General features: G+C 42.2%; 1 protein-coding gene across 1 annotated transcript in view; it reads left to right on the top strand.

Annotated features, from left to right (window-relative positions):
• LOC308074200 (CUB and sushi domain-containing protein 1-like) overlaps positions 1-24,232 on the top strand; it is a gene marked incomplete at its 3' end in the record, with an annotated part of 656,606 nt that overhangs the window by 365,800 nt on the left and 266,574 nt on the right. The window contains exon 10 of the mRNA XM_080413541.1: positions 14,259-14,380. Coding sequence (XP_080269667.1) covers positions 14,259-14,380 — 122 coding nt within the window. The remainder of the gene's footprint in view (positions 1-14,258; positions 14,381-24,232) is intronic.

Raw genomic sequence — 24,232 nt, 5'->3', positions numbered from 1 at the left:
ACAATAAAATGGCATCAATGCAGCAACATTGGTGGATATGTTTGACAGATCCTGTCCGAGAGGAGTCACACATAGTGACAGGTATACAGCTTATACTAGCTGTATAAGATATGGGCTGATACTGTAGGGCTGGCCGATATGACTTCAAATCAGTGTCACGATCAAATGTTTGCGTCAATTACGATTTATGAACGATTATTAAAAATAGAAGATCTACAAGCTCACAACGATGCGAGACGGTATTCTTTGTATGCCACCATTGTACAACAAAATGCTATAATACAGGCTTAGGTGGTTAATCAGACTAATTGATTTATTTTTTGTTTGTCGATTCTTTGATATTATGATAAATTAAAGACATTATTTAAAAAAAAAACTGCTTCTCGGATATTAGATACGATTAAGGAGGTTAGAGGTTCTTCTAGATATTGGTTTCGATATATTTTCGGTTAATTGCCTAGCCCTATGGGCTGATATCATTTATTCCCCTCTTGGTGCTTTTATCACTCCCCTCATCCAAGGCAAATAAAAGCTGAGTATGTGATAATATTCTATAACTCTGTACTGTTTAAAGTACTTTTCCCAACCATGCCCGTCTCGAGATCATGTTTTATCTTACAGTTTTGTGGCTTAGGAGCTATAGACCTGGCTAAATGTGAACAAATCACATACTGTATGGAGCTTACTGACGCTTCCACATCTGACATTGGACTCCATATTCGGACATGGCTGACCCTGTGGCGCATCCTAGGCCTAGACTAGGCCAATAGTCCTTCCCTTCGAGTAGTATTTTACAATGAGCATTAGTGCGGACCAATTGTATGTAGGTTGAAAATGGGGGAAGTCGTCCTTTAAGTAAAAGTAGCTCTGTTGCAAGTAAAGTATTCAAAATATTAAGTAAAAATACAAATGTATTGGCACCTAAATATACTTACAATACCAAAGGAAAAAGTAGCCTACTTATTGTGAAGAATGGCCCATTGCACTAATCATATTATTGGATTTTAATTAGTAATGCATTAATGTGTTCATCACTTTAATGTTGCAGCTGGTAAAGGTGGGGTTAATTTTAATTACTTTGCATGCTGCTGGGTAGTTTATCCTATAATAATGCATCATTATTTATCACTTAATGTCACTATTAATAATCTAAATCTAAATCTGCAAAGTAACTAGAAACTAAAAATGTAAAATATAAAAACACACAATAATTGAGATGAAGTGGAGTAGAGGTATGAAGTATTACAAATATATATTTATTTATCATTTAAGTCAAGTAAAAGTACCTCACACTTGTACTTAAGTGTACTTTAATAAATGTACTTTGTTCTAGGTCCCCTTTCAATGCAAGTGCGATATGGTGCCACCTACTGGTCATTCAATTTTAGAATTTAGAGAACAGGTGTACTGTATGAGCCCTTGATTAATGCACTGACATCATTCCTTGTGCCTTTGACAGCATTGCTTGTAAGTTGGAACTTCTCATTTTATTTTCATTATAGTTAAAAGCATGGCACTACAGTATTGTCGTTGCAAAGCCTGTGTAGATTAGAGTGTTCCCCTGCTGATGTTAGCATTATGCTAGTTTGTTGTAGTAGGGTAGCACCTACACAGGAATTTGCAGTTGAGGTAGCCTGTTTGATGTCAGCTAACACTGCTTTATTGTGTCAAGCATAGCATAGCACTTTAAATAGCCTGCCTGACTACACAGAGTTGTTATATTTGTTAGTTTGTAACAGCCTGTCCTTTTATTTCACATTTCTTTCTTTTTCTTTAGTTTTTCTCCATTCTCTGATATCATGCAAGTGTGGCATTATTAAAAACACAGGACGATAGCTTGGAGGCTATCCCTTGACGCCAATGTCATTATTGAAAGGAGTTTGGCTGACTGTCTATAACTGCATTATATTCAAAGTCACACAGCAGGGACAGTACATGCTTTGTTACTTTCTACCACTGATGTAGCATGTAAAAAGAGTAATAATATTACTATATATTATAGCTACTCTCTGCTGCAGTGATAATCAGAATGAGCAGAGGAGAACCAACGGTATTATATCCCTACTTGCAGCATTGAACGGAATAAAGCATGTTCTGGAAGCAGGCAGAGGAGAACAGGGTTTATGAAGACAACATTACATGTTTAATTCCACATACTACTTTGGAGGGAAGTTTTCCCTCAACCGTTTTTGGAGGGATTCTTTATTTATTACATTTTTTTGGATGGAATTTCTCCCTCCAACTACAGTGGCCAGTGGCATGTACAGTAACGCTGTGCAGTCTGAACCTGATACACAGTAAACAAAATCCTCCATGTTAATTTATCCATTATTTGTAACTCTGAGTGAGTGCAAATGTAACTGTAGCGCTCCTGCCCCTCTAATTATGGACAAAGGCAGGGCCCTGAATTCTTTTTGTTATTTTACAATTACGTTTAGTTTCTTGTGTTTCAGGCGTATGCCGGTAAGTAGTTTGACTTTATTTCACAGCCCCCTTTCCACTGTAAATAATCAACCTCTTTTCTTTTTACCAGGTAATTATCCTTTAAGGTAAGTATTTTAACTTTTCAGGTCAACAGGTGAGTATAAGTAAAATATTCTATTATTCAAATACCCAGAAACCAATTTCCATTCAGGTAGTTATAATAAAATAATAATCTTTACTTAGACAAACACATAAAAACAGACAATAACATGAATTGGCTTTTCAAATACAAAACAAATAACTTCACAACCTCAGTTGTCACAAAACAGAAATATACCCTTCTAGTATTCTTTCCACAAAAACAAATATACCTCTTTTGTATTATTTCCAAACAACAAATATACCCTTTAAATGTTATCACTTAGATTAAACCAAAGTATACCTTCTTGTTTTAGCCTACCTAAATTAACACTATTTATATTCTAATTAGACTAAATAAAAATACCCTTTTGAATTTGGCCTATACTAAATTAACAATATTTAGTTTCTAACCTAAACCCGGTGGATTACCTCATTAACTCAAAACACTTTGTTCAAAGAACAATATTTCAATCCCAAATGAAATCAATAAATGTGGGCCCACAACCTTTCACACAATACCAAGCAGCAATAAGTAATTAAACCCTATAATTTAAAACCCCTTGTTGCAGGCCTGTATCGACGCTTGGGTACGTTGTGGCCAAAAACTGGTGGCCCCTTCACTCTCCTGAGCCAGGAAAATAAAACGGTACCTTTCGTGTGATGAGTGTCTGTGAGTGAATGCAATAGTTCAGAGCCCCTCTCCAGCAGCGCACCTCGGTCCCGACCTCCCAACGTTGAGAACAGCAGAAGAACGTCCAGTAGCCACGAGCCGACAGCTCACCGCAGCAAACGCCTCTTCTCCACAATCCCGACGCAGCAGAGACTGTAAAGGCTTTCTTGACGGCGCTTAGCTCCACTATGCCTCTCTATACTAGTGAGACTGAAGCTAAACAGTCACTTAGCCCTCGCTGGTTTAGCAAGCAGCACTGAATCACTTCACTTGTAGAATATCCTGGTTTAAACGTCTTTCTGACGTTCAGTCCACTTCCACAAATAATTACTGCAACTTCACTGTAGTTGTCGTGCAGACACACACAGAAATGTCAGTTAAACTTATAAAATCATATAATATGACAAACTTTGGATCACACAGCAAACTGACACAGCTTCTGTGCTCCTGTCTCCTTCTCCTCCTCTCGCTTGATTGGGAACCCTGGACACCTGTCACTCACTCATCTCTCTGATTATGAATCCCATGCACCTGTCCACTCACTCAACCTGGCCCCTGAAACCACCCATCCCCCACATCTATCAATCACAAATCAAGGTAAGTAATCATTGCACTAATAATGACATCATTAATTTGGATGCTTTTCAGCTTTGCCCCAAAATACAGACAGATACATTTCAAAATAAAAGCACCAGTATATGAGACAAAATAAAACACAGTTCCACCATATAAAACATCCACCGGGTTACACCCTCCCCCTTCTAAATGACTGAATGCCCTCATTCAACTTAAAAGGTTTTGAGGTTTTACTTAACCCCTAACGGGTGTTAATTGCTTCAACTCTATTTGCATTGGCCTATTTTAATAGTGACACCTCTGTGTACTATGGTAATAGGTTGATCTCTGGCCTTGCCTGGTTCATCGTAGGTCAGTCTTACAACTGGCTTCACTCTTCGTTTGGTCACAGGCGGTGGTTCGGGAATGTCGCTTTCCTCAGCACTGCTGACGGAATCCTCTTCTATTTCCGGCTCCTCTCCAGAATCTGAATCATCATCAGGAGCTGTGTCCTGGTCATCCTCTTCTGCACTGTGACCATCCTCTTCTGCACTGTGGTCATCCTCTTCTGCCCTGTGGTCATTCTCTTCAACTGCATCCTCTATTACAGCTTGAGGTTCCTCTTCCTCAGAGACGACAGCAGGCCCATTCACAGATGACCTTTTTTGCAGGATCCCCTCCAAGTAGGTTCTGTAAGGTCTATGTGGCCTCTCAATCTCGAGTTCTGAGTCTGTCGACTCTTGGTCTTCTTCCTGTACACCGGCAGGATGAGGTGATACAGTCTTAAGGTTCTTCCTAGCTTCCGATCTAGTTTTAGGTTTCACAGGTAAGTTGGGTTCACTCTCTACCCTTGGTATCCTCACGAGTTGACCAATGGGTAAGAGATGGTCTCTATGTAGTGTCTTTATGCCTCCTTTTCCATCCTCAGGTTTCAATCGGTATACAGGTAAGTTAGGCATCTTTCCTATCACCACATAAGGAACTGGACTCCAACGGCTTTGCAGTTTGTGCTTCCCTCTTAGTCCCAGGTTCTTCAGTAACACTCTGTCACCCGGTTCCATAGTCTGGAAGATGACTCTCTTGTCATAGGACTTTTTATTCCGCTGGTGAGTCTGGTCTGCGGTGGCAGAAGCTAATTTGAAAGCCCTTTGCAGGTCTTCCTTCAGCTTTGACACATACTTTGAGTGATGACCCTCTTTGTTTCCATCCGGAGACGTCCCAAAACATACATCTACTGGGAGTCTAGCTTCTCTGCCAAACATCAAGAAGTACGGCGAATATCCCGTTGCATCACATTTGGTGCTGTTGTAGGCATGCACTAAATATGGCACATGTTGGCTCCATTGCCGTCTCTTCTCTTGACTCAGAGTGCCTAACATCGACAGTAGGGTTCTGTTAAACCTCTCGGGCTGAGGATCCCCTTGAGGATGGTATGGGGTCGTTCGAGATTTACGTATTCCCATCATCTTCAGCATCTCTCGAATCAACTGACTTTCAAAATCTCGTCCCTGATCCGAGTGGATGCGGGCTGGTAGCCCGTAATGGACAAAGTACTTCTCTACCAGTATTTTAGCAACGGTGAGTGCCTTTTGATTTTTGGATGGAAAAGCCTGGGCATATCGTGTGAAATGGTCTGTGACCACCAACACGTTGCTTATCCCTTTGGAGTCTGGCTCCATGCTGAGAAAATCAATGCAGACCAAGTCCATTGGCCCATGGCTCCTGATCTGGTGCAGTGTAGCAGCTCTCTGACAGGGACTTTTGCGAGTGACGCAGTAGCCACAGTTCTTGACATACTGCTCTGTGTCCAAGGCCATTTTTGGCCAGTAAAACCTGGTCCTCAACAGGTCAATGGTTCTCTCGATGCCCAGATGACCGAGATCATCATGCATGGACTTGAGTACTGTTTCTCTGAATTCGACTGGAAGTACAAGTTGAGAGACCTCTTCTCCTGATGGTCGTTTGCTTAGCCGATGGAGTAGACCGTCCTTCATTGCAAGCTTTCCAATCTGCTGTTTCATCAAAACCATCTCTGGATTCGATTCCACTCCCTCTGGCCATCTGCCATGTTTCACAGCCTTTATAGTTGGCCCAATCACTCTGTCATTGGTCTGGGCAGCTATCAGTTCTGACCGGGACATTTGGCCTAAGGCGCTGACATCTAAGCGAGTGGGGAAGGCATAAATGTCTGGAACACATTCAGGAGGAGCTCCTAGTTGTTCCACAACTGGAGAGTTCTGGGTCTTTACTCGCTTACAGATGGACTGAACCCCTGTTTGCGATATGGTCTCCCAGTCCTCTATTTTCTCTTGCCCGGGTGTCTGTCTTGACAGTAGGTCTGCATCGATATTGTACCTGCCGGGTCTGTACAGGATATCGAACTCATAGGTTGAAAGGGCAGCTAGCCAGCGATGCCCATGAGCGTTGAGCTTGGCTGTCGTCAGTACGTAGGTGAGGGGGTTATTGTCAGTACGTACTGTAAATCTTGCCCCATATAGGTAATCGTGGAATTTGTCCACAACCGCCCATTTGAGTGCCAGGAACTCCAGTTGGTGAATGGGATAATTCTTCTCTGACGAACTCAGCTTCCGGCTGGCGAACGCCACAGGCCTCAACCCTTCAGGGTACTCCTGATAAAGGACGGAACCTAACCCAGTTAGACTGGCATCCACATGTAGTACATATGGCTTGTTGGGGTCAGCAAACGCCAGTACTGGGGCATGGGTAAGGCAGTGGATGATCTGATGGAAGGCAGCCGTACACTTTTGGTCCCATCTATCACCAAATGGTTCAGACTCTTTCAGGTACGTTTTCTTCGGGTCTTTCTCCCATTTCTTGCCACGTTGTGCTGGGGCATAGCCTTTGGTCAGCTCGGTCAGTGGTCTGACAATTGAAGAGTAATTGGCTATAAACCTGCGATAATAACCAAAAAACCCAAGGAAAGATCTTAAGGACTTCAGATCTGTGGGCTGGGGCCAAGTGGTGACAGCCTCGATCTTAGCTGGATCGGTAGCTATGCCATTTGCCGATACTATGTGTCCCACATATTTGACCTCAGTTTGACAAAACTGACACTTGTCAATGGAGATCTTTAGTCCAACCTCTCGGAGTCTGTCCAACACCTTCAGGAGCCTCTCTTCATGTTCCTCCAAGGTTCTTCCAAAGACAATCACATCATCTAAGTAGACCAGTACTTGAAGGAGGTTCATGTCACCGACTGCTTTCTCCATCAAACGCTGGAAAGTCGCCGGGGCTCCCGTTATGCCCTGTGGCATTCTGTCAAACTCGTAAAACCCCAGCGGACAGATGAAAGCGGTCTTTTCTTTATCTGCTTCTTTCATTGCTATTTGATAGTAACCGCTCCTCAAATCCAGCACACTGAACCACCGGCTTCCTGACAAGCAATCCAAGGCATCGTCAATGCGCGGGGTTGTGTATTGATCGGGAATGGTCCTACTGTTCAGGGTACGGTAGTCGATACACATTCGAACCTTTCCATTTTTCTTCCTAGCAATCACTATGGGTGACGCATAGGGGCTTCGGGACTCCTTCACTATGCCGGTAGCTACCAGCTCTTGGAGGTGTCTCCTTACATCATCAATGTCAGCTGGAGCAAGGCGTCGAGATCGTTCTCTGAAAGGTCGATCGTCAAACAGTCTGATGCTATGCTCCACGTCTTTGGCTAAACCCACGTCCCATTCGTGCAGGGAGAAAGCATCAGCTCTTTGCAGGAGCTTCTCGCGGAGCCTCTCCTTCCACTCCTCTGGTATGGGTGAGTCACCGAAGTCGATTTGGCTTACATCAAATCCCTCTGATGTTAGTGCGGTTTTAGACATGGACGTGACTACATCAGTAGTGTACAAGTAACCCAGGATGGTTCCAACTGGTATGACAGCTTCTCTCAGCGACTCATTTTGCAGCCGGACTGAAAGGGGACTGGCGTCAATTGCATAGCATGGCACTACCATGGGATCTAGTAGCACACCTGCTGGGAGCGGGTTGGTAAGAGATACATCCAGCATCAGGATTTCTTTATGCACTGGCTTATCGAACTCCACGCAGCAACTGACAGAACACCAGGCTCCAGGGGACACAGTGAGCGAGCCGGGACCTGGCCACTTCACACACCCAACTTCCTCATCTTCATCGGGTAGTTCACCGGTGCTTGTCTCTGACTCCTCAGCAGTGCAAGTCAGTGTTTGAGCACTGTGGTCTCCAGCGGTTACTTGGCACAGCCTGGCTAAACGCTTGGGCAGACTTGCCTTAGCATTAGTGCCAATAATTATTGGTGTTTGATCTGGGCCCCTTGGTGTAGGGCAGATCAGTGCTAGGACAGAAATGGTTGCGGGCGTGCCGGTCACTTTCTGTGGGAATTCCATGTCAACCACAACATAGCCTCTATAGGGGTAACTTGAATCTCCTAGGCCCCATATGTCAAGGCCTCCTACTGGATAGATGGGGACATCTGACATATGTTCTTTGTACCATCCCTCGAAGATTATGGTTACCTGAGAACCACTGTCCAGCAGAGCATTGCACAGGTGTCCGTTCACCTTTACTGGCTCCATGGATGGCGGCCCTATTAGGCCTTCAGGGATACCTTTTTCTCTGTGCAAGTCTGCAGCACTTTTCTTGCTTGTACAGACATTCTTAGTAGTCACATCAACGGAAGGTTTCTGACGGTTGTCTTTTGCCTTTGTACGTGACTTGATTAACTTCTGAATCACCTTGCTTTGATTCTCTGGGTTTTGGCATTTTACAGCAAAGTGCCCGCTTTCACCACAACGGTAACAGAAGTTCTCATCCGAATCATTGCGAGGCCTCCTTGGAGTGCCAGAGACGGGGCGTGTAGTCTCCACCGCCATAGCAGTAGCAGGAGTCTCTGTTTGGTTCGTCTTCTTGGAGTTAAGTTTTTGCTCCAACCTTTTCACTTGTTTTTTCAGGGCTGCCACTTCAGGGTCAGTACTGCTTTCTTGTGTTGGCCCTGTATAGCTGACAGGTACCTTCTCTTCCCTCTCTTCTACAGTTGGAGGGGACTTGGTTGTCATTGTGGCAAACATTGACTTGAGCTCCTTGATTTCAGCTCGCAAACTTTGAATCTCAGCCAGTTTGTTTTCTCCACTCTGCTTAGCGTGGACGGCATGCACAGCCGGGTTCAACCTGGTTCTGGAGGCTTCATACTCTTCCTCCAAGCGAATCTCACTGAGTAGTTCTAGGAAGGTAGGGGGTTTGGTCTTTCTTTCCCTTAATCTGAGCTGGATTAACATCAGATCAGCTTTAACAGCGCCACGCAGTAGCTGCTCTACTCGTGCTCGATCCATGCTTTTGGCTGACAAGCCACCTCTCTGGACCACTTTAGTCAACGACCGCTCTAGTCTCCTCAGGAAATCGGACAGTTTTTCTCCCTGTTCCTGCTGCATCAAGCGAAAAGAGAAATACAGGTCCTCTCCTGATTCTGCTGTCCCGAAGGCACTTTCAAGAGCTTCTATGCAGCCCTCTGGGCTAACATTGGGGTTAGACAACCGCACGGCTTTGACAATCTCCAAAGCGGGTCCCTTTAAGCTTTCAACAATCCTTCTCCTTTTTTCTTTTGCATGGCAGTCGCTCTCTTCTACCATCAAGTTTGCCTGTTCTATCCAATGATCGAATTGCTCTTCATTAACTGGAGTTGGGAGTGTCCCTGAAAAGATACGCAGGCGACGATAGCCACCACTCTCAGAGGGTGATTTGGCTGTCTTGTCAAGCAGATCTCCAACAGCACGTAGGATGGCTTCGGTGGGTGACTGTGGTGTGGCTTGACCAGTCAGTAATGCTTGCAGGTCCTCCTGTGTCTTACCCTCTGCCTGCAGCAATGCACTCAATTTACTATTGAAATCTTCAGCTGCAGTAGTGGTTTCTTCCCCAACGACTATGGTCCATGACTCCAGTCCTTTGCCAGGTGACACTTCTGAAGGGACTTTGTCAGCATCTACCACTTCTCTGGTCTCACACAACACCTTTAACACGCCTTTCTCAGCAATGAACATCCTCCGTCTTACTTTTACACGTTCCAGTATCTTTAGCTTGTCAAGAGTTTCTTCGATTTCAGAAGCTTCAATATCTTCTTTCGTTGGGATTATGACCATCAGTGCGTGGTCTATATCCACGATTTCAACTCGGCACCAACGCTTCAGCTCATCAGCTAGTTCAGCAGTTGTGGCCATCTTGTTTGAATTTAGGGTTCTCAATCAAAAATATGTATACTATTTAATTTAGAACTGTACACAGAGGTGTTTTGTAAAGGGGAAATAAATCTATTTTTTTCTCTCTTTAACTAGAAACACAAGAAGTATCTCAGTAGTGCCTCCATTTTATGTAGCGCTCCTGCCCCTCTAATTATGGACAAAGGCAGGGCCCTGAATTCTTTTTGTTATTTTACAATTACGTTTAGTTTCTTGTGTTTCAGGCGTATGCCGGTAAGTAGTTTGACTTTATTTCACAGCCCCCTTTCCACTGTAAATAATCAACCTCTTTTCTTTTTACCAGGTAATTATCCTTTAAGGTAAGTATTTTAACTTTTCAGGTCAACAGGTGAGTATAAGTAAAATATTCTATTATTCAAATACCCAGAAACCAATTTCCATTCAGGTAGTTATAATAAAATAATAATCTTTACTTAGACAAACACATAAAAACAGACAATAACATGAATTGGCTTTTCAAATACAAAACAAATAACTTCACAACCTCAGTTGTCACAAAACAGAAATATACCCTTCTAGTATTCTTTCCACAAAAACAAATATACCTCTTTTGTATTATTTCCAAACAACAAATATACCCTTTAAATGTTATCACTTAGATTAAACCAAAGTATACCTTCTTGTTTTAGCCTACCTAAATTAACACTATTTATATTCTAATTAGACTAAATAAAAATACCCTTTTGAATTTGGCCTATACTAAATTAACAATATTTAGTTTCTAACCTAAACCCGGTGGATTACCTCATTAACTCAAAACACTTTGTTCAAAGAACAATATTTCAATCCCAAATGAAATCAATAAATGTGGGCCCACAACCTTTCACACAATACCAAGCAGCAATAAGTAATTAAACCCTATAATTTAAAACCCCTTGTTGCAGGCCTGTATCGACGCTTGGGTACGTTGTGGCCAAAAACTGGTGGCCCCTTCACTCTCCTGAGCCAGGAAAATAAAACGGTACCTTTCGTGTGATGAGTGTCTGTGAGTGAATGCAATAGTTCAGAGCCCCTCTCCAGCAGCGCACCTCGGTCCCGACCTCCCAACGTTGAGAACAGCAGAAGAACGTCCAGTAGCCACGAGCCGACAGCTCACCGCAGCAAACGCCTCTTCTCCACAATCCCGACGCAGCAGAGACTGTAAAGGCTTTCTTGACGGCGCTTAGCTCCACTATGCCTCTCTATACTAGTGAGACTGAAGCTAAACAGTCACTTAGCCCTCGCTGGTTTAGCAAGCAGCACTGAATCACTTCACTTGTAGAATATCCTGGTTTAAACGTCTTTCTGACGTTCAGTCCACTTCCACAAATAATTACTGCAACTTCACTGTAGTTGTCGTGCAGACACACACAGAAATGTCAGTTAAACTTATAAAATCATATAATATGACAAACTTTGGATCACACAGCAAACTGACACAGCTTCTGTGCTCCTGTCTCCTTCTCCTCCTCTCGCTTGATTGGGAACCCTGGACACCTGTCACTCACTCATCTCTCTGATTATGAATCCCATGCACCTGTCCACTCACTCAACCTGGCCCCTGAAACCACCCATCCCCCACATCTATCAATCACAAATCAAGGTAAGTAATCATTGCACTAATAATGACATCATTAATTTGGATGCTTTTCAGCTTTGCCCCAAAATACAGACAGATACATTTCAAAATAAAAGCACCAGTATATGAGACAAAATAAAACACAGTTCCACCATATAAAACATCCACCGGGTTACATAACCAAATGGACCCTTAATGGACCCTTACGGTACGCGCTCAGAGTTCAAAGGAACACTAAGGATTTTTGTGTAGCTTTGGGGCACGGAGCAGAGAACGCTGCACACAACATTTGTGTACTCAGCAAAACATCCCGTGGCTAAAGGTTAAAAAGGCCTCCATGTTTGCCAGTAGCCACGTGTTGTTTACGTGTGTGTGTGATCAGAAATCACGCCTGAGGCCATAGCATGATCATTTACTCTGCAAGCGCAGCAAGTCCACGCACGCACACACGCACGCACGCACACACACACACACACACACACACACACACACACACACACACACACACACACACACACACACACACACACACACACACACACACGCATTGCTGAGTACCACATATGTTTAATACATAATCCATGTTCTTGCTATACCGCAGTGTGAGATTTGCAGTTAGATATGGCAGCAAGCGTGTTTGACTCTCTGTAGTGATTAGTATGGGGTTGGTTATCGATCTACGTTGGAGACGACGGGATGACAGTCTAATTACATTAAATGGTAATATTGACTTGCAGTACTGAGCAATACAGTAATAATAAGGTAAGGGATACTTATCAAAACTTAGACATTCCTTTGTGGGAATATTCTGTGTTGTGGGAAAGAATTAAATAGCTACCATTACAGATTTTGTAATGAAAAGAAAATCAAAGCAATTTGTTTTTAATTATATGAATAACCTGCAAGGAGTACATTTTGAAAGTAAACTTCTAAACCTCCAAAGTAACTATACCCCAACGTATTTTGCCTTCACCCACAACAGAGGCCTATCCACATTAATACTGAGAAATATGTTCATATTTAATAGGACTACTCCGTCGTACAAGGGTGCTGCACGCCGAAAATAGTTATGATCAACCAATCATAGCTAAGTAAACCCAAATACAGCTGCGTGATTTACCAGACCTCCATGCAATACTTTTTTGATGAATTTTCAATATTCCATGGAGAGACAGCCTCTTATTAAGCAAAATGCCAACACATTATTGTGCAGAACTTGTTGAGTACAGTCGGTCTTCGAGAGAGAGTGAGAGAAAGAGAGAGACAGCAAGGGAGTGAGGGGAGAAAGGGAAGGAGAGAGAGAGCCTATTTCACACACTTAAAAACCTGGCCAATGCTGCGTACCGAAACCCTAACACGCTGATCGACAGCTCATTGCCAGCACAATAACCCTGGGAATGCTGGGCAAGCTGATAATGCTGCTTTCTGACTGTATATAATGTTCAAGGTATGGCGGTGTCAGTCTGTGGCGTGCGGACTGATATGGCCATATATGTACTGGACTTGCACGACTTCAGCACAAATCGGTATGTCCATCGACAGAGAAAATCGACGGCTGACGTCAGCGCAAATTGCCATGGTAAGACTGAGAGGGGGGGAGCAGGAGATGCGGGAGAGAGGGAAGGGAGCAGGGAGGAGAGTGAGACAGGGAGAGAGAGCGAGGGAGAGCTTGATCAGCGAAAGAGCGGGAGAGAAGGAGAGGGAGTGGGAGTGGAAGTGGAAGGGACGGAGAGGTGGAAGGAGGGAGAGTGAGAAGTGGAGAGAGGGAGGGAGAGAGGCAGAGAGGTATGGAAGTTTATTAAAGAGGGAACAATATTTCACACACACAATCAGGGGTGGACTGGCCATTTGGCGTACCGGGCATTTGCCCGGTGGGCCGCGGGCCAGTGGGCCGCTGGGCCACCCAAAAAAAAAAAAAAAAAAAAAAAAGTATTATTATTATTTTTTATTTTTATTTTTTTTTTAAATCAAAATTTTTTCTCCCGTTTTAGGATTATTACGGTCATTTCAGGGTCGTGTGGCCCAATTATTAGTTACGTTAATGTTTGGGCTGGGATGCTTTCCAGCAGGGGCCTCAGTGCGGCTGCAGAGTTCATGTGCAGGGCTGGGCTGAAACAGTGAACCCCCCCCCCCCCCCCCCCCCCCCCCCCCCCCCCCCCCCCCCCCCGTTGACAAAACGGTCCGGGGGGTGGTGGGCCGGTCCGGGCCAAAATGCCAGGGCTGAATTTTGGTCCCAGTCCGGCCCTGCACACAATAAACCGTCCAATGCTGGGTACCGAAAACTGAAAACGTGGTGCAAAGTGCTGCATGTTTGTGTGTGTGTGTGTGTGTGTGTGTGTGTGTGTGTGTGTGTGTGTCTGTGTGTGTGTGTGTGTGTGTGTGTGTTTGTGTGTGTGTTCACGTGTATACTGTATAAATACTTTTTTTGTCTTTTTATTATATAAGGACTAAGTAACAACATTGTTTCATGATGCTAGCATTCCTGAGCAGCCTGTCTCGTTCTCTCTGTCTCTCTCCATCACCTTCTCTACATTTTCCTTTTGTTCCCACATAGCAAAGTTTGATCGCAAGCAGCAAGCATACTTTTTAATGGCACAATAAAATGTTGCACATTTTTTTATTTATCCCCTCTCTCTCTCTCTCTCTCTCTCTCTCTCCCTCTCTGCAGCCCGTACCTGTGGTAGTAATCTACGGGGGCCCAGAGGCGTCATAACTTCTCCTAATTACCCTGTTCAATATGAGAACAATGCACACTGTGTGTGGGTCATCACTGCAATGGACGCTGGGATGGTGAGCTCTTTTCTTTTTATTCAAACTTTATTGTGCCAGGCAAAGAAATCACAAAAAACATTCTTACTTCAAATCATGTGTTACATGTGTTTCTGTGTTACATTGCATCCACATTTTAACATGTGTTCACCATATCATTGGGTACAGTTTGGGACAAATTGCACACTGTTGTTTCATTCATTATGTGGTTACGTTTTAAAGTTGTTGTTTTTTCTTTTTGAAAATGTAGTTTAGTTTAGTCAAGAAATGTTTGGTTTTCCCACTGACAGTGGCGTAACGGAGGGGCAGCAAGTGCTGCGGTGCGGGGGGGGCCACCAGCAGGCGGGGCCCCGCCTGCGCTGATAAAAATATTTTTACAGCAAAAAAAAAGACAAAAGTTGATTTATATTGGTCAAATAGACCCGAATTAGACCCGAATTAGACCCGATTTTTTTCTGCGCGCGCGTGCATGTACGTGGGCCTCACGTGAAACTCCCGCGGGGAGGCCCCGCGATTCTGCGTTACGCCACTGCCCACTGATGTACCGTACTCATTAAGTGAATAAACAATAACAATGTTGCTTATCTTTGATTGATTGATTGATTGATTGATTGAATACTTTATTTAGAAAGACATGGTAAAAGTACATGGAAGTACAATTCACAATACAAGGTCCTCTAAACTGGATCGCTCATAAAAGCACTTGGCTTATTTAAAATGAGATCCCCGTGCACTCAAATCATGATGACATTTAAGAAGACATACAAATATACACTACTATGCAGAACATCATACAATCAGCTTACAGGTTACTGGTATGAAAGACAAGAAATATGTACAATAGACAGTTTTAGAAGGAGGGGGGGGGGGATAGGTTAAGACTTTGACAGGGGCCTGGAATTGCAGCCTCCTGAAGGTGATTCTTTAGGGCAGTTTTGAAAGTGAGTAGGGGTTTACACTCCTTTACTCCTTTGGGCAGGGCATTCCACATTTTTGTTGTATAGCATGAGAAAGAGTTCATTCCCTTGTTTGTGCCAAATCTGGGTTGAACATGATCAGTGGAGCTGCCTCTGGTGTTATGATCGTGGACTTCATTTACGTTTTGGAAGTATTTTAACAAATACAGGGGGATCCCAATGTTGTTTCGAATCTTGTAGACCAGGCCCAAAGCAAGTTTTACAATATCTAACACGATGAGCCACATTCAACACTGCACAGTAAAATCCTGAGTGTTACTATCATTTCACTATAAAAGTACAGACATTGAGAGTCCTTACAAATCCTGTAGAACTGCAGTTCAACCTGCCCAAAATCTCATCCCCTCTCCTCTGCATTTCATTTCATTTCATTTAAACGGTCATTTTGAAGATGATGAGAGAGAGGTTAGGGTGAAGCAAAAAAAGATGCCTCAAGCCTCAATCACTTGAAAACAGGACAAAGAGAGAAAGGCAGAGAGAGAGAGTCAAGGGGTGAGGGGCACGGTGATGGAATGTGGAGAAAAGTCGTAAAGATTTGACTGAATATTCAGTTACTCTCTTCAGTTCTGAAGGTGAAATGGAGACGAGAGAGGGAGAGAAGAGCCTGTGTACCCAAGCAGGTACTTGACAAGGGATAGACATTGAAGTTTTCAATAAATACACAAAGGGAAATGGAGTCTCGTCACCTGTGAGGGAGGGAGGGAATGCATGCAGGGATAGAAAGGGTGAAAAAGAGCAAAGCTTGAACTGAACGGGGAAGGTAAAGAGAATGAGAAAGTAAGAGAAATATGAATAATGAGAGTGAGAGAGAGAGAGAGAGAGTGAGAAAGAGAGAGAAATATATGTTTTTCTTATACATAGTATATAAAAGAACAATATATATTATATATTAAAAAAATACATTGTGATGCAGTGCTCTGAACTGATATTAGTTAACCTACACGAGTAACTATGGCAACCCACTAGCCCCGTAATTACCTGCATTTGAACTGTGACTCTTCTTCTTCTTCTATTTCTATTTCTATTTCTATTTCTTATTCAAATTCTTCCTCTGTAATCAGTTTGGTTTCAGGATGATGAAACACTTTCTGCAAATAAAAAACATTATGTTGGAGAAATCACAACAGAACTGAATCAAATAGAACAGACATGCACGTAGCCTGAAGGCAGGGCAGATGGAATAGCGTATTGTCTGTGTGTGTTATATGTGTGTGTGTGTGCGCGCGCGTATGTGTGTAAGTATATGGGTGTGTGTGCATGCGTGTGTGTCTGTGTTAACACATGCTTGAGTTTGGAGAGCAGCTCAACAATATGCTAGAATGTGACAGATTATCAGCTCACTCCAGCTGCTGGCATTTACCGAAGGTTGCTATCTACAGAGAGAGAGAGAGAGAGAGAGAGAGAGAGAGAGAGAGAGAGAGAGAGAGAGAGAGAGAGAGAGAGAGAGAGAGAGAGAGAGAGAGAGAGAGAGAGAGAGAGAGAGAGAGAGAGAGAGAGAGGAAAAAAAGGAGAGAGAGAGAGCAAAGAGAAACGGTGAAGCAGAAATAGAACAGAGCTTTATTGTCCACACTAGGTGAAATAAAATTGTTCACCTCATCAAAGTGGATCCAACTGAGGGACAAAGACAAAACAGCTGTAGCCTGTCAGACATGTTGGTGTGCTTACGGTGACCAGACGTGCCGGTTTGGTCGGGATTGTCCCTTTTTTAAGCTGAGTTGAGTCTCGACAAATGTCTCTAAAACACTAAAATGTCCCGGCTTTCAACATTCACGACCACATTGCCTCGGTTTTCCCCACAGTTAAAATAATAACACTTGTTTTGAGTGCTTACATAGATGTTTATCATGTTCTGTTCAGTTGAAAGGGGCAGTCACTAGGTGTGCTAAGTGCTAAAATAATTGTCTCCCATCCTGATGAAAACACCAGGTGAAACTAAAAATGGGGAAAGAATTACGAAGAAATTGTCAAAAGTTGTGAAAATACCAGATCTATAAGCTCACATCGTGTCGCAATGCGACACTGTTTGGGATTTTTGAAAATATGGTCACCCTCAAGTTTGCAGCCGGTTCCCATGGTGTGCTGTTGCCCGGCTAACTAAAGCCTGATTTATACTTAATTGTGCATGTGTCTTGCACCGAAAATAGCGGATCTACTGGCGGAATACAATGGCGGATCTCAACACGTTGAGAGCTTGTAGATCTGCTATTGTCGATGTGAGACACAATACACACATTGAATTAGTGAACATTTCTTACCTACACATCTTATGCACACTACACCTTTATTCAAATTTGAGCTGAATGATTGCGAAAATATAGAATTGTAATCTGTCAGACATTCATTGCGATTGTGAGTTGATTTGTGATTTATTCAAGCTTCAATTTTGTTTACTCTTTACAGTATAACTCAATACTGTTTACAGAAATTGCTATTTATCATACCATACCAGTGTTATTGCATGTTTAGCCATTGACTACAAATCATGTATACTTTACATTACTTCCGAAGCGTAAACGGTTTTATTTCATTTTTTAATAATTACCAGATGTTGAAAACTGAAAATTGTCTATATGACTATAAGACTTCTAGACAGTGAGCTAAACGTGCAAAAACATCCTTTTCGTAAATATTTAAGGATGAAGTTAATGTTGTACTTGATTCATGGACCAAATATTTCCTAAAATATTAGAATACATCAGTGTTGGACATCTATGGAATTAATTGTGATTTGGAAATTGCAGCAGTTCATATTGTGTTTTTTTTAAATTAATTATTCAGCCCTAATACAAAGGGTGCTGGAATTATTCTTACATGGAATACAATGCAAAATAATTTGCATTCAGTAATAACAAATGGTGACTAGCTTGGTGGCAACCTAAATAGGACTTTCCATTGAGTTGCTAATTGAAAGTAGCGTACTGTTGTGGGAGTAAAATCAGTTTTGCCCACACAGAGCCATCACAAAGAGTTTCAAATGAAAAGCATTCATTAAAGCAATCTACCTTCTTTCTCCGTCAGCATACTGTATCTTCAACTTTATTATCACATCACAAGTGTAAAAGAGTGGATGAAATTATGTTTTGTAAAGCTCTCAATGTTTTGCATATAAAAGAGTTATAAGGGTAAAGAATAGAGAAAGAAGGAAACAAAGAAAACAAAGTTGATTTATTTACTCCATTTGTTTACATGTCTATGGTTAGCTACAGTAGAAAGCCAAAATTGTGCATAATTACAGTTATCTATTTGACCTAACCGCCCTAATTAAACCATAATTTGCATACGGTGGAATAACAACTTATAGGCCATTAGTATGCATTACAGTACATATGTGCATATCTTAGCCGGCTGAAAGTAGTGCAAAAGTGGCATAGACATAAAATGCTGCTATTTGCGTAAGTGAATTTAGCATGCCGATTTCATTTGCTTAAACGATTTCCCACAGACACTCGGAGTTGGCATGGGAACCTTGTAGCACCTTGCAGAGAAAGCCCTATGAGTCATTAAGCACAGGGCTTTCTGAGTGTACACAGTGACAAGTGAGCACATTCTGAAGTTGGTTGACTATTTTTACCACCATGCCAGTTTAATTCTGTGTTCTCATATCAAGCTGGTGAAGTCACCACACCCTCAGACATAGTTTCAAGGGTGTCCTTGTCTCAGAACTAATCATAAGAAGAAAACATGCACATCCCTTGCATATGGGTTGAAGAATAGATGGAGAAAAAAAGAAAACGAAACCCACACACACCACGTTTTGTGAACAATGTTTCTAGCTTTGTGGATTTTCTTTGGGATCTGATGAAAATTTAAATATTTCCCACGAAACAAGTGTATGGGCTCTTTGTCTTTTTTCTTGTCTCAAAAGTAACCCACCTCCTCCTCACAAGGTACACTGTTCATGAATTCATGAAGGTGAGGTAATTCAAACTGCTTAACCACATGTCATGGACCCTATAGCGTACCTACTGTAGTCTGAGGTGAACGTTCAGCCAAAATTGCAGAATGCATCAGATCGTGACGCATTGTGAGCTTGTAAATTGGCTATTTTCTGTGAAAATAATTAGTATAGAGCGAAAACAGGAGGGGGCCTGGTATTGAGCCCTGGGGGAGGAGTGCGGACAGCTAAAAATACTGTATAGGGTTTAGGTGGATAACTACTAAGCCCCATTTTATGGCCTTTTTTTGGGGGGTGCTGAAAGCAGAATTCTTAAGGCGTATAGTATAACACATAGGCTCCGACGTCTGATATATACAATTTTTACTAAATTATTGGAAAGAAATTACGAGTTTTGAAAGGTTTGGAGATTTAGTTTTTGTTTTAGAAGTTTCTTTGGGAAGGTTTTTGCCTATAATGACATGCCGGAAAGGTTGAAAGTGGTCTTCCAAGCATAAACGACCCATCTCTGTGCACTGTGTTGGCACAGTGCTTGAAGGGTCTCAGCATGTTTCAGATGTCCCTGCTTACCTAGTGCCTTTTCCATCAGTTGAGGGCCCACTAACGCACCCTCATCAGCATATTTTTACGCAGCACCGCATTGATCTGGAATCATTGCTTCATTTGTGTACACAGAGTATACGGCAGGTGATTATACATCGCCAACAGGGGCCTCAGTGCGACCCGCTCTGACGAAGCATATCGTCGCTGCCGGCTGGAAAACTTGTATGTCCAAAACCATTCCTTTTTTTTATAATTATTTTTAAAAATAACCTTTTTTAAATTGCGAAAATAGCCGATCTACAAGCTCAAAACGCGTCGTGACACTCTTGTATGATGATTTCATTTACAAAAAAACATAAAAAGTTTCAATGTAGAGATACAAGGTTTCTGCCCGACAGCGACGATATCTATTGATGCGTGCTATCTGTGGTCGATGGCACAGACAATCTTGTGTGGGGAAAAAGAAGCCAGGGAGCGAGAGACAAAGGCAGAGGGAGGGAAGAGGTGGAACAAGGGAGAGCAAGAGCGAGGGGGAGAGAGACGGGGAGATAAATAAAGATTAATAATGGTCATCTTTCTGTCTGTCCTCCCCTTTCTCTATCTATCTCTCTCCGTCTTTCACTATTTCTTTATGTATTCATCTACGTCTCTCTTCATGCACCCCCCTTTCCCTCTTCTATCTTCTTTGACTGGTTATTATTCCACATGACTTATTTTGTTTTACAAAATGGGTATAAAAATATTGTTTGTTTTATATAGGTGTCTGTCTGTCTGTCTGTCTGTCTGTCTGTCTGTGGTGTGCGTGCATGAGTGAGTGTGTGTCAGTCTACCCAGTATTATCTTATATTTGATGTCATTTGTTTTGTTGTAAATAAAAACACTACATTCACAATCTTTAATGACAGCCTGTCTGCAAAATGTGGTAAACGTGTGTGTGGGTGTGTGTGTTTGTGTTTGTATTTGCGCGCATGTGTGTGATTTGATGAATGTTGACTGTGTGTTTACTTCTGTCAACTTAACTGACCCGCAAAGCTGATGATTTCTGTGCATGCGTTAGCCTGTCTGTGTGTGTGTGTGTGTGTGTGTGCCAGCAGTATTCAGAACGTTTTAATCTAAAGCTAGTCATTTGTTTCTGTCAGATTGTATTAGTTTCATTTTTATCTGTTTTGCTTATTGACATAAAGTCACCAAGACTGACAATTCAGCTAGATTCAGCAGAGTGTTCTCTTCAGAGTTCTACGTAGAGACTAACAAACTATCCCATCAGCACTGATATTCCCATGTTTTGATGCTAGGCAACCAAAATAAATGGAGGTTAAGGTCACAGACATACAAAGACTGACCGACATATAGGCGTATAGGAAAGGTTTTCAGAGGAGAGAAGGAAATAGGTAGCCATTCTATTTTGCTGGAAATTTGGAGGTACTTGTAGAGGTTGTGGAGAAATACATTACGTTACCGCTGCTGTGTCAAACTTGTGAACCCACCAATTATACTGAAGTGTTAACATTACCACTCTCAAACTAGCCCTGAAGTGCGTTCAGACTGAATAATGTTTTCGCGTAACACAATAAAAAGATGTCCCGTCACGATGCAACATTACGCAACATGTCGTGTCTTCTCTTTACACAATAAAAAGAGAAGACACGACATCTTTACCCAGAAGCAAAGATTTGAGTTACAAATGTTTGCTTTTAAAAAATATATATGTATTTTTTATACAGCTCTACAAGCTTTTTATGCATCTTGCAAGCTCATAGCACGGCACTCTGTGCTGCGCTATGATTTAGAAATCTAAAATGACAGCTGCGTTACCTGTCTTAATGGGTTAAGATGGCTGCATGCTACCATTTTAGATGATCACCCTTTCACCTTTTAGGTGGAAACGTTTTCACCTAAAGTTCCTTTTCAAAAATAGGCCCTCATGCTAATTTTACTGCCAACCAGTGTGATTCCTATGGAAGTCTATTTGTCCAAAAAACGAACTCTTTTAGGGGCAAACAATCTCCAACCTGCCGTGGTGAATTTATCACAGAGGTCTCTCCCCAGGGTTCATTTCGGTTAGAAAAAACGGTAGGCATGTTACGATTCACTCAACTCACGATACGTTTTGAATCACGATACTAGGTTCACGATACAATTTTTCACAAACACAAAATTATTTTCCAGACAAACGACCGAAACATATTTTTTTAAATTATTTCTTTTACACAAATCCAGCATTTTCTTCTCTTTTATTTTGTTTTACAATAATGTGTTTTCTCTTATCCTCTTATCAATACAGTTGCAAATGACTGAAAACTAATTTTGTATTAATTCTCTTACAAAGATCCTAATTGTCTCCGCCAGGCCGAAGGCATGGCGAGAGAGTATGTTTTACCGTCCGTCCGTCCGTCCGTCCGTCCGTCCGTGTGTGTGTGTCCGTCCGTCCGTGTGTCCGTCTGTGAACAGCTAATCTCCGACACCGTTGGCCCGCTCGCTCCGAAACTGTGCACACACACTCCCTGGATGCCAATTCAGAACCTCTGCCCTACATTTTTCACATAGCCCTGTTATAGCGCCACCAGGAGGCCGATTTGTGCAAAACCCATTTACTCCTACAGATTTTATCCAAACGTCATGCAAATCGGTACACATTATCTCTATAGTCATGTGATCAACACGGATCTGTCCGACTTTCCATATTCCATCCTCATTGGCTAAGGTTGGCTTCCAAAGTTTGCAGGATTGGTCCGTTTTGAACAAAATGCCTCAAATCATGAACGCAGCTTGCAATTTCCGTGAAATTTCACAGGCACATTCCCACTAGGCCGAGGAAGAAATGGCACCCTTTTCACATTGGCCTGTTATAGCGCCACCAGCAGGTCTAATCTTAGCAAAAAAAATTTTTGGAACAAAAGCCTCAAATCATGAATGCAGTGTCTGATTGCCGTGAAAAGCCTAAGAAGAAATGACAACCCTTTCACATTGGCCTATTATAGCGCCACCAGGAGGCCACAATAACGTACCTGACCTGGCGGAGACCTGTGCTCCGAGGAGCACTTTTTCTAGTTTTTTTATGAAATCGGTTTAAATTGTCACCAGTTTGAATCGATTTTAATCGATTTACGCTAAATCGTTACATGCCTAAAAAACTGCCCACTTGCAATTTCCAGGCGGACCACCAGTGGGCCCCGGCCCCACAGGTTGAGAATCATCACTGCTCTGGGAAAGGCCATGATGAGGTCACCAAAATCACTAGGGTTCATCTGCTGGGGAGCATGAAGGTGAACAGCAAATGCCATGTCGACCCGGACAGTAGTTTTTGACATGACTTGTTCAGCACCAACGTGTTGAACAGAAAGATAGAGTGACTGACCACTATCACTTCTTAGACCACAAGGGTTCCCAAACTTTTCAGGCCGCGACCCCCCCAAAATAATCGTATTTGAACTGGGGACTCCACACCCTGTCAAGCACTTGGAATTGCAGGCATTACATTTAGTTTGACTCGGTTCCACAAAATAATATTAATAATATTTTGAAAATAGCCGAGGCGTTGTGAGCTTGTAGATCGTCAATTTTCGCAATATTTGCCTAGTTCTTACGTAATATTTGACAATTTGGTGTTAAAAAGGTCTTATAAGTCTTTAAATTGTAACTTTAGAAATGTGCAGATACCCAGTATACAATTCTGTATGTTGGTTTGTTTACTGTTGAGTGAGAAAACAATGTTGCACATTAAGCTAATCATCCCCAAAATAATTTGGGGACACCCAGTTTGGGAACCACTGACTTAAACATCACCTAGAGCAGTGGTTCCCAAACTTTTTAGCTCGAGACCCAAACTAGTGAAAATAGCCTCTACAAGCTCGCAACTGGTAGATCTGCTATTTTCACAAAGTACTTTGTTTCCTTCTAATCATTACATGGGTTCCCAAACTTTTCAGCCCGCGACCCCAAAATAAGGCGGCCATTGACTCGCGACCCCACCTAAACCTGAATGTAATTTATGCACATAAACTTGCACGTTCAGTGCGCATTTGAAATGTATTAAAATGGTAAAACGTACTATTTGTAATCATTTTAGGTTGTATTTAATCCATTCTGTTGAATTTAAAATATATATATATATATATATTTTTTTGTTTTGTTTTTTTAGTTTTTTGTGACCCAAAATAATTTCGCGACCCCACCGTCAGTCTCCCGCGACCCCAAGTGGGGTCGCGACCCCAACTTTGGGAACCCGTCTAATCAATGATTTTTTTTTAATGGAATTCTTTTGAAAAAAGTTTGAACTTGCTTTTAACTTATGAAAAATGTTGATATTTTTTGGGGGGGTATTCTTTGAAAATCTTTTGGAAATAATAATAATTAAAAACTAAATGTAGCCAACAAAAAATAAAGGGGATATTTACTCGCGACCCATAAAAAATGTGTCCGCGACCCAAACATAGGTCCCGACCCAGTGTTTGGGAA

Source organism: Gymnoscopelus braueri (genome assembly GCF_963280865.1).
Source record: "Gymnoscopelus braueri genome assembly, chromosome: 1".
NCBI classification, from domain to species: domain Eukaryota; kingdom Metazoa; phylum Chordata; class Actinopteri; order Myctophiformes; family Myctophidae; genus Gymnoscopelus; species Gymnoscopelus braueri.
The sequence above is the reverse complement of the archived record's forward strand: the minus strand, read 5'-3'. Positions and strand labels throughout refer to the sequence as shown.